This window comes from Anthonomus grandis, chromosome 12 (assembly GCF_022605725.1).
Source record: "Anthonomus grandis grandis chromosome 12, icAntGran1.3, whole genome shotgun sequence".
Classification (NCBI taxonomy): domain Eukaryota; kingdom Metazoa; phylum Arthropoda; class Insecta; order Coleoptera; family Curculionidae; genus Anthonomus; species Anthonomus grandis.
Window position 1 is genome coordinate 26878069 of NC_065557.1, and position 14992 is coordinate 26893060.

A 14992-nucleotide genomic window follows, 5' to 3' on the forward strand; every position below is an offset into this window, starting at 1 on the left:
TATTAAACCTATATATTTTTATGCGAAATGTGATCAATTTAAGTACCATTTTGTGTGCAAAAATAACTCTGCGATAGTTATTTTTGGCTCGGTAATTAAACCAATTGATAACATAAAACGACGTAAGACGTTGTCTCGTTAATTGTGTCTGATGGTGATGGCTGCTGCTCGTGGTACCTGTGTATTGATACTTGGTGAGAAAACCATACATGCTAACCTTTTAAGTTTATTGTACTGTATGACTGACCAATCTACTCAGATTTCATAATGTTATGTGTAATTAATGTAAAGTACCTACAAAACAAAAACATTCAGTGTAGTGCTTTCCTGATTTAAACCTAGAGTTTACCTGTGAATTAGTGTCTCAATAAGTGTTATAGAAATAAAGAGACAGTTTTTCCTTCGCTCTCCTTATATTTAAATTAAATTGAAATATAACTTGATACCAAATTCATGTAAAAAAGGTATCACATTTTGCTGGTATTTTTGATAATTTGTTTTGTTGTATATTATTAATTTTACTGTTGTTATTTTAGTTAAGAAAAGCATGAATGGATGAGTGCATGACTTAAATTTAAGATTATTTGTTTTTGTTGAAATACACCCTAGTTTTCTTATTTTAACACTGATTGGGTGACTACAGAGATGTTTATTTTACAACAAATAAATATTCTCACAAATGTAATTATTTGGTGTTTTATTTACTAGTTGCAGTCTAGCCTAAATAAAGGTAAAGTAGCTCAGGGTTTTGGTTAAAGTATACCCGAATAAAATTAGACTTGATCCGGTTGCCTTTGGTAAAAAAGTTCTTCTATTTGTACATTCAAAATAGAACCCCTACGGTAGCAGTGGCGGAGTAGATACGAAAATTTGATTTGTCCACTCTACCATGATATGTTCTTTTTTTTCAGCGATGCGACAGCTATTCAAACAACAGAGAAGTTCCATTTTAGGTTGTTTAATCTGAAAAGGTACAGGGTTTTAAATATGCAGCGTGCTTACAAAAATAATCTGAAAGAGAATGTAAACGAAAATGTTTTTACCATCATTTCTTGCTTTTTCAAACGCACCATTATTACAAGCGTTTCTATGGTACACAATAAACAAATACTTATTTCAAAACTTGGCATCTTTCACGTTGCTAATACATTGATCGCTTATTTCGGTAATAATTTATTGATTTTTGGATTTCTTGAAGAGCTTAATTTGAATTCAATAGAAATATGGACTTCGCGTTTATTGAGTATGTTGAGTTTCATCTTATGTATGGTTTTGCATCTTGCAATACATTGGAAGCAAAGAGGTTGTATGAGGAGAGATTTCCTAATCGCACTATTCCAAATCAAAAGACATTTCAACGAATTGACCAACGTTTAAGGGAAACTGGTAGGCGATTTCACTTATTAAGGTGATATTACTAACTTTCTTTATTGTAATTTTAGGAACTTATGGGAAAAGAGGAAGTACTTATCTTGAAGTACTTATGCTGGTTAGAGAAGAATAGTACGTACGGTACAATTGGAGGAAAATATTTTGGATGCTATAGCTGATATTCCTTCAAGAAGCACTCGAAAATTAGCAGCTCAGCTTAATACCCGAAAACTAATAATACATAAAGTACTTAGAGAACAGCTGTTATGCCCATATCATTCACAAAAAGTGCATGAACTAACTCCTGAAGATTTTCCTCGTAGAATACAGTTCGCGAACTGGCTATTAGATCAGCAGCGAACTAATCCAAACTTCCTTAGCATTATTCTTTTTACCGATCAAGCAGGGTTTACCAAAAATGGTATTTTGAATTTACATAACTCGCACGTATGGGCTGATGAAAATCCTTTGGAGCCTCACCTCATTTTAGTGTTGCTGTAAGGAACCACCTGATTAATGATTTTCCAACCGTGACCGACAGGTAGAGAAGGGATACATTGCCTGGCCTCCTCGGTCTCCCGATCTAACGCCATTGGATTTTTATTTATGGGGTCACCTCAAAATCTTGTGTATTGTGTAGCTCCTGTCGATACTCGGGAGGAACTTTTACAGAGATTTAGGATTCAGTGTGATGTGATCAGGAACAATCCAGGGCTGTTCTGGCGAGTACAGCAGTCCACGATTCGTCGAGTGTGTCAGACGTCACGGAGCCCATGTTGAATGTACTTATGCATTTTTTAAATTATATGTTTCGAAATATTACCTTCGTTTTTTCGTTTCAAGAAAAACATAGGTTTACATTTTTTAAAACAATTTCGTTAAGGTGCATTTCTAAGAACTAGACTGCCTTTTTAAAAACATGCACTTTTTTAGAATAAACATCTTAAAATGGAACTTCTCTGTTGATCATAGACCTTTTTAATTAAAATAAAAGAGTCATTTCTTAATAATTTTTTTTTCCAAAACGGTTCATTTAATCGATAATGAACAAGAGTGCCTTTTCTTTTGTTTAAGGCTCAAGCTATCCATATTTATTATTTCAGAGTCTTTATCATACAGGGAGTTAAAAATTGAAGCATTATAATGTACAACCTAGTCCGCCCCTCGTAAAATAACAAGGTAAAGTCCAGTGCAACGATATATTAGAATGGTCACCCGTCAAAACACCAGCATTTTACTTCTCAAACAATGTAAATAGAAGGTGGATGACATTGTTTGGCAGGTGGAATGCTGGTGTTTTGATGGGTGACCATTCTAATATATTGTTGCACTGGACCTAAATGTGTTTTTATGGACTCCGTTTTAAGAGGTCCTTAGTTATGATCAGGTAAAATTTTAATTTAATTATACTAAGCCCTTCAAAAAGTTATTCAAGAAAAACCAATTTCCAGCGGCGTTTTTAAGAGGCCTTATCTTCGTAGGGAGGGCCTATAGGAAATTTATTTATAGGGGATCCCATATTATTTTTTTATTTTCTACCTGAATCCGAGAGATTCTCCACATTTTCCCGGACACCGTCGATACAAACTAGTCAGTACTCTTCTAGTTGTCCTTCATAGATTAAAGCTCTTGCCCATTTCAGAGACCACATAAAAAACAACGAGGTGTTAAGGTATAGTTGTGTTAGTATTTTGCTTATCACCACATGGTTTTTCTCATGTCATAACCAAAAACTCGACTTTTAAATTTTAACATGTAGCTTCTCAAATATCATTTACAATATGAAAAATAAAGCAATAGTTTTAACATTATTTATTTAAAAGTCTTAAGTTGCTATTGAACGTTGTTTCTTCATAAAAATACTTTTCAGGGCGACTTTGAAGTTGAATTATTTATTTTGATAGTGAATAAAACTATACTGTATATTCTTAAAATATGTTTTTTACATTTTACACAATAACTAAAAGATATATAGGGGATATGTCTGTGGAGTACAACATTATTGAACAATATCTTTATTAACATGACCACATTGAGATATTTCTTTAGACATTTTTTACATATGTTTTAGTTGATATATTTGAATGGCTTACTATAGAGGTCAGGCTCTTAAAAATATTGACTTAAGTTTAATGGCATATGTTTAAGAATAGCATTGAAAACATCTTGCTTTAATATTCATAAGAATATCATTATAAGATCCTGAAACCAAATTTACCTACATGGAAATAAGATATTTGAAAAAACTTGAGATTTAATTTATTTTTACTGGTTCTTTAGATATACTTATTATATTTGATATCTGTCTATTTAATTTTAAACAAAGTGAATATACCTATACAGGGTGTCCGGTAAAAGGAGGCCAATCCGCCGGATACATATAGGATGGACCAAAATAATGCGACTTTCGTTATGCCATTTTTTAATTGGGCGCTCGGTATTCAGTATACAGGGTGTTAAAATAAGAATTATAAAATCTTTTTTTTAAAGTAAGTCGAGTGTTTCATAAGATATTAAATTAAAATTTGGTGTGAGGGGTTTTTTTGGAACGAGAATGAGAAAGAGAGAAGTCCGTTCACGGAATCGCTATACCTTGTAGAGGGCGCCACCTGCGGTATATTACATGTGTTAATAATACCAAAACTTTTTTGTACCCCTATATTATAAAGTTTTAGTAAAAAATTCTAATTATCCAATCTTTTCTTGTAAAAAAAGTATTATTAGTAAATGTCTTTTCCGTTACGATCCCCAAACCGATTTCATCCCAAAAGAAAATATTTTTTAAATTTGATTAACCGCCTAAGAGAAACTGGAAGTTTCAGCGAAAGACCGAAGGGTAATTGCGGCCGACCTCGTGCGGTTCAACCAGGGCAAGAGAAAGAGATTTTAAAAATTGTCGCAGAATCAAAAAACATTAGTACTAGGGTTTTGGCTGAATGGGTGAGAGATATTGGGATAACCGAGACATATAATATTTTACGGAGTCAACAACTTTACCCATTTCATCTTCAAAAAAAGTACAAGGTCTTTTACCCGACGATCCCGAGGCAAGACTTGCTTTTTGTAGATGAATAATAGAAATGTGGATTTTATAAGGGCAATTCTGTTTACTGACGATGCCACGTTCAAGAGAAATGGCATGACAAATATCCATAACGCACACATATGGGCTAAAGAGAATCTTAGGGTCATGTTGTTTCTACAAGAAACAACAAAAATGAATCACGATTTGCTGCCCGATTTGCTTGATGATTTGCCTCTAAATGTACCGGGCTAGATGCTCCGGCTCATTTTGCTACAAATGTTAGAAAATATTTACATCAAGTATTTCCTAATTGCTGGATTGGTCGGGGTCGAGATGCTCCTGTTCCGTGGCCACCCCGTTCGCCCGATTTTACGCCTTTGGATTCTTCAGTCTGATTTTAAAAGACGATCATTTAAGGGAAAGAATCATTGCAGCTGGAGAGCATTTCAGGTTAAAACCAAATATTTTTCAAAGCCTTAGATTTTTTTTTAATAAAGAGGTCACATAGAACAAATAATTTAGGATTATTATTCTATGATTTTTATTGCAATAAGTGATTTAGCATTAATTTAGAAAAAATAATTAACGTTTATTTTGTTAACTATGTACCTATCTAGATTTTAAAATTAAGATATCTAATAAATAGATTCTCAGGCCGACATTTACTAAGAATAGCAGGTGGCGTCCTCTGTAAGATATAGCGAATCCGTAAACGGAATTTCAATTTCTCGTTTCAAAAAACCTCCTCACATCAAATTTTAATTTAATATCTTATGAAACACTCCACTTACTTAAAAAAACGATTTTATATTTCTCATTTTGACGCCCTGTATATTGAATACCGATCGCCCAATTAAAAAATGGCATAACGAAAGTCGCATTATTTTGGTCAACCCTATATGTGGCCGTCGGATTGGCCTCCTTTTTCCGGACACTTAACAAATTTTTTGCGTCATGATATGCCTTATTTCGTTTAAAGTTTTTGTCCTCTGTAATTATATATATAATGATGCTACTATATTCGAATAGCAAACTTGTTTTGATAACGGCAATGCACAAAGTAATAAGCATGATCTCTAGCTCAATTTTGAAGTATTGTTTTTTTTTAACATTTTTGATTTATTTAAAACTTATGACCATTAACCAAAAAGCAACGTTTTTCCCAGATTTCTTATTTTGTGGCTTGAATTAACTTCTTTATTTTTTTGAATAGACTCTTTGGTATAAGTAGATTTTTCTTAGGGCCTCGATTACCGATGGGTTCAAACAGGAACACTAAAAACAGACGCGCCGATTCGAGCTCTAAGCTGGAATTTAGAAGGCACACGCTTGCTTACGGCGGGAAGCGACGTTCAGCTGTGGCATCTAAAACAACAAATACAGGAAGAAACTCCCGTAACTTTCACTCTCGGAGAAGGTGCAGAAGATGGCGAAAATTCTGAAGAACCTGATAAACCCCAAGGTGTGTCATTGTAATAAAATTCTACTGTTATTACTTTTACTACTTACTTATTTTTTAAAATTGGTACTGTATACTGGTACTAAAATGGTAACTGTACAATTTTGCAATATTTATTATATTTGCTACGTATTCCTGCTCGTATATGTAAAATATTATTAGTTATTGCTAACATAGTAATTCTACTTATGTTGTTCCGGTAATTTTAGAACAAGAACAGACTTTATGGCAATGCGTATGGAAAGCAACCACAGCAGCAGATGTACAGCACCTAGCTTTCTCTCCGGATGGAACATTATTTGCTACTTGTGGTGAAAATGATAGGCTTGTAAAAATCTGGTACGAAAATAAACATTGTAAGTATTTAATCTGTTTCCAAATTTCTGCAGTAAAAAAGTAATTTAGATTTAAAAGGTTACTTTTTTTTTAGTTCTATTTACGTCAAAAAGTACAGACGGTCATCAAGAACTTGACTACGGTTTTGTATATATTGCTCATCCAAGAGCTGTAACTCATGTATCTTGGAGAAACACTAGTAAATATATGCCCAAGTAAGTGAAATATTTTGTGAATTGAATATCTTTAGATAATATCCATAAAAGATATTTTTTCACCGCTTAAAATTTTAAGAAATTGATTTAATGCACATAACGTGAATCACATCAACTTTTCTGTTAAATCCTTAAATTAAGTGTTTTAATATAAACAGCACTATGAACAAATCAATGGATAATAAAAAGTAATTAAAACTAGTGTTTCCAAATCAAATATTTTTATTCAGTAGTTTTAATGATTATAATATTAAATTTTCTAAGAAATATTAAATTAAAAACTTTTTTACAGAGGGTCTGTATCGAACATGCTCCTTACTTCCTGTAAAGATAATATATGTAGGCTCTGGGTAGAGACAGTTCTCCCAGAAGACGGGCTTGTAAATTTGTCGCAGCTGGATCCACAAGCCCATCATCCTAAATTTAGGACTCATAGGCACAAACATAGGTTTATGCAGAGGCTAAAACACATGAAGTAAGTTCAATATTGCCTTGTACTTAGGACATGTAAAAGAAATTTGCGTTAAAATTAGTTTTCTTCTTTTAGTAATTGTGTAATTCTGAGTTTGAGTAAAACTGGTTTTGTTATACTGCGTGTTCTTCAAAGACATGATAATATTTAAGTGGGTGATCTTTGGAGCCATTTTAAGAAAGTATTATGACTGACATGAATTTTGGTACATATTTTCAGTTCATCAACACACATTTTTTGATGTACAAAAATGTTAATTTTTTTTCACCACTAGCAGTAGTTTTGCATTAAATATTTTTGGACAAGTACTACGCCACTACTTTCTCTTAAAAAATAACTCATTATTTTCTTCTGCTTTTTCTTTAAAAAATAAAAAATGATTTACTTCAGGATCAATTCCCCAAAACTTTGTTGCTTCGACTGAAAGCAAATTTATTCCAAAATAAATCAAATTACCAAAAAAAAAATTTTTTTTTGTCACATGCAGCATTTCTAATTAAAATAATGAAATTAAGATTGCTTTATAAAGCAGTTCCGATTAACAATGTTTGAAAACATAAATCTAGTTATAAATGATGTTTTTTACAAAGGTAAATAGCTGTTTACTTAAAGTAAGCCTGCCTAGCGCTTTCCGTAGCCGTAGACCCTTTTTTTTAGCCGTAGGCCATCATCAGGGCTATGACTTCGTTAAAAGATGACTCTACTAAAATGAACATAGAGGAAAACCGAGTACCATCGTTTTGCTGTGCTTCCTCATATTTGATTTTTAGTTTTAAATTTAACTTTAAAAACAAGTTATCTTGTCGCGTAGTTATGTTGTCCGCTCGTTTTCTGAAAGTAAGTAAATATGGTAAATTTTATAAATACCGAAATGGTAGCATTGCATTACGTATATGGCCTCGCCGATGGTAACGCAACAGGCGCCAGACGAATTTATCAGAAAAGATATATTATCAAATATTAACCGCCGACTTAGGCAAACTATAACTTTAGTAGTTTCAAGAAAGGTGCGGTACAGGCAGACTTAACTGTCAGGAAGAACTTTTGAAATTGAGAACGCGGTGCTGCAAGAAATCCAAAAACATCCTGAGACAAGTATGAGGAAGGCTGCTAATACTCTGAATATTTATCATCAAATCTTTGGTATGTTTTCGGTTGATTTTTTGTTACACCCATACCATATTTCAAGAGTATAGGCATTACTTCCCAAAGATTTTCCCCAGCTTGTACACTTCGCCAGTGGTAATGGTCAATGGTATCTCCAGAGTATTACACTAAATCCAGAGTTTTAATCATTAATTTTGTTTAAAGAAAAAAAAAATTTTCTGGAATTCTATTTTAAATTTTCGTAGCAATCATGTGTGGGCGGGAGAAGTGTGCTAAAGAAAAATACTGAAAAAATACTAAATATTTAATTGGTTTATTTTTTCTACCATGTTTACCATGTGTTCTAAAACATGGATTGTTTGAAAATGTGCCAATTGTGTCAAGGAATCGAATAGGTACATGCACGATAAAGCCCCTGCTCATTTCGGTTTGGTTGTCTGAAACCATTGTAATAAGATTTATGGTAATCTGTGGATAGGTCGCGCAGGACCTCAGCAAAGGCCAAAAGTATCCCCCAATCTCATTATTTTGGATTTCTTTTTATGGGGGTATTTTAAAGTCAAAGTCAAAAGTCAAAATATACTTTATTTGCCAAGTTTACAAACTTATGCTAAAAGCTTCCTAATCCTAGAATTTATAATACAAGTATTTATTGTGTTTTACAGGACAAAAACAGAATACAGAATCGATTTTGATTGTACATAGAAGCATATTTTATATAAACAAAGACAAAACCAAATAATTTTAAATATTAAAATGAATCGTTAAAATACTCTTCAATGCTGTAGTAAGCTTTTGGTAAGATTAATTTCTTTAGTTCTCTCCTAAACTTTTTAAGGTCTGTAACAGTCCTAATCGAAAAAGGAACATGATTAAATATTTTACGACTAATAAATATAAGAGAGCTTCTCGTAAGTGAGGAGGTGGGGATTGGAAGAGATAAGATGCCCACTTGACGAGTATTATGACTGGTACAGGATGGTGGACTTACGGACTTATGTATGAGTGTTGCAGTTTCCAATATAAAGAGTGAGAAAATTGTTAAAATTCTTTCAGCTACAAAAAGAGGTTTACAAGAGACTCTCAGACCAACACCACACAGATACCTTAATGCTTTTTTCTGAATAGTAAAAATTATGTTAAGGAGTCCCTTGGAGCACAATCCCCAAAATGGCAACCCATAACGGATATGAGAGTCTATTAAGGCGAAATAAACTGAACGAGCAAACAACCCCCCCCCCCCCCCAACTCATGCCTGGCAACCCTGACTGCAAAACAACCAGAAGAAAGTTTAGCAGCGAGGCCCAAAACGTGGTTGTCAAACCTTAAACTTTCATCAATGAAGAGGCCGAGAAATCGACAATAATCCCTACCATGTAGTGGGCTCTGCTCATCAAACAAAAAACCCTCTACATTACACTTAATAAAAACAAAATAGGACCCAACACTGACCCTTGAGGTACACCACATTTAAGATGTGCTATCCCTGACGAAAATCCAGATGCAACCACCCTCTGTGTGCGGCCAGACAGGTATGACTTCAACCACCCCAAAGCCACTCCCCTAAATCCATATAAATCAAGCTTTGACAGCAGTGTTCCATGATCCACACAATCAAAGGCCTTGGACAGATCACAGAACACCGCTGCTGCAGCCTCCTTGGAGTTCATAGATAGATACACATTCTCCAAGAATCTGAAAATGGCATCCTGCGTGCCCCTAGATGACTGAAATCCATACTGATTAGGGGACAGCACATTGTATTTGGTCAAAAAAGAGACAATTCTCTTTTTTGCAAGCCGCTCAAGAACCTTGGAGAGGGTAGACAAAATTGATATGGGACGGAAGTTAGAGGGTCGGTCCAAGCTACCAACCTTATGAAGAGGGATAATCATAGCTTCCTTTAAACAGGATGGGAACTCGCCCTGAAGAAATGACTGATTGACTGCCCAAACCAAAGCACCCAAAGCGCTCGCAGGCAGAAGTAACAGCAGACGTGAAGAGATACCATCGGAACCCGAAGACCTATGATTCCTCAAGCGCTGAATTGTTTCAAGGACCTCGGTGGCATCTACAGGGTGGAAAAAGAATAATTGGTTGATAGCATTCCGATTAAGATACTGCAATGGATCGCCGTCACTGGGAACTGCTTCCAGTAACTTCTCAGCAATATTAGAAAAATAGTCATTGAAATCATCGGGCCCTAAGTCCGATTCAACCAACCGCCGACGAGAAGACTGCCTACATTCGTTAATGATTAACCAACTCTCCTTCTGTCTGGACGAATCTAAGCGCTCATTGTAATACAGTTCCTTTCTGACTTTTATCAGATGCCTATAAATTTTACGATAATCCTGAAAATAAGACCTGATGAATTGATTGTCAATAGATTTGCGAAGTTTTGCTAAGCATCGCAAATTTTGGGCAGATGTTTTTAGTCCCGCGGTGATCCATGGTTTTCGTCTCTTGGATTTAAGTCTAACCAAGGGAAAGCAGATATTTATTTTATCACGTAATGTATAATAAAAGAAAGAAAATGGTTGTGGAGCAGCTCGAATTGCATTCCAGTTAACAGACGAAATGGATTGAGAAAATAAATTCAAATTGTTCCCGCTAAACACTCTCCCAATGCGGCGGCCAGATTTGTTTTTAAAGTCTTTAAAGTCACCAGGGAATTGGACATACACCCCCTCGTGGTCCGATATACCCACTGAGTGCACTGAACAGGTAACACCGTCCAGATTACTGCAGAAATAATCAATAGTGGTCGATGAAGAGGACGAAATACGAGTGGGTGCATTAACATGCATGGTGAGTGCAAATGATTTGAAGATTCCATCAAGAGAAATTCTTTGCGGTAAGGAAACCTCCGAATAATTAATATTAAAATCTCCAGCCAAGATAACACGCGAGTGAATTGGGAGCCGGGACAGAAGACAATCCAACCTGTCAAGAAACAGACTGATATCCCCAGAGGGCGGGCGGTATATACAAATAACGTACATATTAAACAACTTACAAAAACATACCGAACACTCAAAAACCCGTTCAACTGAGGCATCACTAAACTTATCAACGGTACAGAAAAAGTTTTGAAAATGTTTCCTAATTAGAACAGCAGTCCCTCCATGCAGAGAGTTCTGTCTATAATAAACTGACAGTGGTACATACTCATCAATACAAAAACATTCATTAGGTCTAAGCCAATGTTCCGTTAATATAACAATGTCAGGAAAATTAAAATTAGCAAGCAGAAGTTGAAGCTCATCCACCTTATTCCGAAGGGATTGAATATTTAATAAAAATGCACTACAATGCTTTAATTTTGATATTGCAGTTGAATGAAGGGGAGCTTCAACCTCTACGGTCTCATCTATAAAAAAGAGTGAGAACCAGTCACACGCTCAGACGCAGTTCCCACGCTTTCGACAAAATTAGGTGATCTATCTAGTTTTAGATGCTTAGAATTATACAGTGGGTTTAGAAAATATTTTTTTATGTGGCCATGTAATATACAAGCCAAATCAGCAAAATGATTAGCATAATTGCATTCAAGTATTCGACTTAGGTCAATGCTGTTTCTATGGAAAGTTTTATATAATGACAGATTACTATTATATACGACACTGCAACCCGGTCCAAAACAAGGGCTTGTCATAACGAGGAAAGTAGTGTTTTTACAGGGAATGATAAAATCGTTAATAATAGATGTAGGAGAATACGTTCCGTTCAACCACAAGATCACCAAATCGTTCTTGGTAAAATTGGAAGCAAGAGCTGAAGCAGTTAGTACCAAATCACGAGTCAAGCAACCAGGTTTTAGAAAATATTGAATGTTGTACACATGTCCCATTTTGTTACACAAAAGCTTAAGAAACAATCTATTACATTTTCCAGCTACAAACAGAAGCTTTGGACGAAAATCATCAGGTTTATTGTTTTGTTTATTGATCTCAGTACGCACATTCCTGGAGTCAGTGACTGTTGATACCACCTGCTGAGTTTTCAAGAGCCCAATCTCCAAAAGGTGGCTTTCTTTTTCTGCTTCTAAAACTCTTATAGAAGTCACCATCCCTTCATTAATAGAAGAATACTCATCAACATCTCTTTGTAGCAAAGAAATTTGATGTTTATATGCAAGACTCTCGTTTTCTATAGCGTGAATGTTGGTAATTAGGTCCTTATTTAAATCCGTTAATTTGTCCATTTTGAGTAAAAGGTCCATTTTTTCCTGTTCCAGAGACTTTGCCAACAAATTCAGATCATGTTCCTTAGTCTTAAAGTTGTCAATCTCGTAACTAAGTTCATCATTTTTTTTATTGAGAATATCAAGTGTCGATGAAAACTTTCTTTCCGCTTCAAATACTTCATCCTCAAAAACCAGACTATTTCTACGAATTCTCTCTAAGTGTCTATCCTTTTCCCTAAGTTCCTCCATCATACTCTCAATTTTCTGTTCATAGGCTCTAGTTTGACCTTTTTCTTCATTAAAAGTTGTCTGACATCTTTCCGTACACAAAATTTTATAGCCTCCCAACCTTATAACCTCAGATTGTTGCTCGAGGCAACTAGGGTGAAAGATTGAGTTGCAGGCTACGCAGCAGTAATTTAAAAAATCCTTATTTTTACAGCACTTAAAGCTACGATTCATCTTATAAAACTAATAAATCTTACTTAATCTTATTTTAATTTTAATCTAGTGTATAAAGCTCCCATTAATACATTGAAAGATTTACGGGAGAGAATAGTTGCCTCATATGAAACGAAATACGTCGGGAATGTGTGCGTAATGCCAAACTTAGACGGGCGAAAGAATTCCTATTAAGTATGGGTGGCCACTTTTTATAATTGGTTTTTATTTTGTAGAATTTTTTGTAATTTGGTTTTCTATGTAATATTCTTAAGTTCTTGTTTACCCACTTGTTGTTTTTGTACTATGACTTAGGTTTAAGTTAATAAATAAATGAAACCTACAATATAATTATTAATTTATTATATTTCTGTCACTGCTTATTATTTTATTTATTATTTATCGTAATAAATAATTATGCAAAATTACTGTAATTTATTACCTCTATATTACTATTACAAATACTTCTATTTTAAATCTTTACATACTGTTAAATCAAAATCTCGCAGATTTCTTTTACATGTCTACTCAGATTTATTAATACAAGTTTTTTATCGTTAGCAAATGGTTGTCTGTTTTTTTGTATTATAAAATGTCCGGGATGTTAGATTGTGGGTAAGTGTAAATGGTGTGTGACGAGTGCTTAAGGCGTTCTTTTACTTAATTGATAAACATTCATAATTTTTTTCTTTGAAATGTTTGAAGAAAATCGTTCAATGTAAATAAATTATTAAAGCCTTATTGTTACATACTATAGTAAATATATTTATTTTTTATAAATTTGCTTGCTTTAATGCTAGTGATATAACTTACCAGATTTTCGATAAAACTCTAACCAAATTTCTAATTTAAAGCTATTTGAACATTTTTAAATAGCTTTTTGTGTTATATTCAAGGTTCAGCATTCATGTTGTACCGTCAGAGTTTGTTTGATATAATTCTAATCTTAACAGCTTGTTTTAGTTTTTTGCGAAATTTTAAGTTTTAGATTTATTTACATTAAAATAGTCATACATGAAGGCGAAACGTAGTTGAACTCTATAAGATAATAATGTAGAGATTTGATTAATACTACTGATTTTTTTCTCATAAAAAAATTAAAGAATAGTTAGCTCTTTCTCTATTTGCTTTCTGTTATACGTCGGATTCATCTTAATCACTATATGATTACGGTCTTTATGTATTTCTTGGTCATAGCTTCGTCGTTAAGAACTCGTTCTACGGTTGCTTAACTTCATGATGACTGAGACAAGCGACTCGTATTTAAACAATAATCACATCATTTTAACAAAAATTACGTAATTCATATATTAAGGTTACTAATTATAGTTCTGCGGTACACCTATACAACTAAAAGTTGAATAATAGTATAACAATTTACGTATAACTTAAACTAATTAATTAACTTACAATTAACTAGCTATGTTTGGATAGTTTAGTTGTGTTACCATTAAGGACTACCAAACTATTCTATGTAAAGTTTATTTTTTAAGTAGTATTTTTTATTTTTTATCAGTTTATTGTTTATTGAGTCACGAAAAGCATTTATACATGGCTTATTTGAAATACGTCCTAGTTTATTTAAATATAAAGAAATTTCGAACCAATATCAATTCATGCTTAGGAATCATAACATTTTGACTATGTCTTAAATGATTGGCTTAAGTTCATAAAATATTTCAATTTAATGAACTTAGTTTTATCTGTAGCCTCATATACGTCATTCATTAGTTTTAAAAGAGCAGTCTCATTGCTTTATTGTGTTCTGAAATGTAGCATCTTTTGCAATATTCACTAATTTTAAAGTTTTTCATCTTTGTTTAATACCTTCAGATCTAACGTTCAAGAAAAACCGTTTTTTTCTCGTTTTTGCAAGCGAGCGGTACTCTGCTTAGTGATAACTAATGATACTTCATTTCTTAACCTTCTGAGTTAGTTGTAGTTAAGTTCTCTCTTGCTGTATTTCCACTTGCCTTTGGCTTTTTCTTAATTCCATCAAATATAAAAAATTGTCAGTTAACTACGGATTATATTTCTTTCGTGATTCTGATTCACTTGAATGCTGCATGCTTATTGAATACAGAAAGAATAATAGTGGATAATAAAATCTTTTTTTCACTTAATCAAGATCAGTAAAATTAACAATATTCTAAAATGGAGGGCACTGGGACTGATCAACAAATTTTATTAAAGTGTATAAAATTGTGATCAGATACGATCAGGTGGAATATACCGGGAGTGTATTCATTAAAACAAGATTTGACGGAAAAATCTAATCAACTAGACTCATACTAGTTATTACATAGTTATACTGGTAACTGAGTCTCGATCTTTACCAATAGGTTCTTCAATAATTGCAGAAACTATTGGGGAAGAT

The 14992-nt window shown here is 33.6% G+C and overlaps 1 protein-coding gene across 4 annotated transcripts in view; it reads left to right on the plus strand.

Annotated features, from left to right (window-relative positions):
• LOC126743430 (dmX-like protein 2) overlaps positions 1–14992 on the plus strand; it is a 141821-nt gene that overhangs the window by 11225 nt on the left and 115604 nt on the right. For 2 of the 4 annotated variants that reach the window (XM_050450528.1, XM_050450527.1), the window contains 5 exons: positions 3014–3043; positions 5639–5858; positions 6065–6211; positions 6286–6406; positions 6699–6881. In XM_050450528.1, the coding sequence (XP_050306485.1) occupies positions 3014–3043; positions 5639–5858; positions 6065–6211; positions 6286–6406; positions 6699–6881 (701 nt within the window). The remainder of the gene's footprint in view (positions 1–3013; positions 3044–5638; positions 5859–6064; positions 6212–6285; positions 6407–6698; positions 6882–14992) is intronic. The other 2 variants (XM_050450529.1, XM_050450530.1) reach the window with 1 other exon arrangement.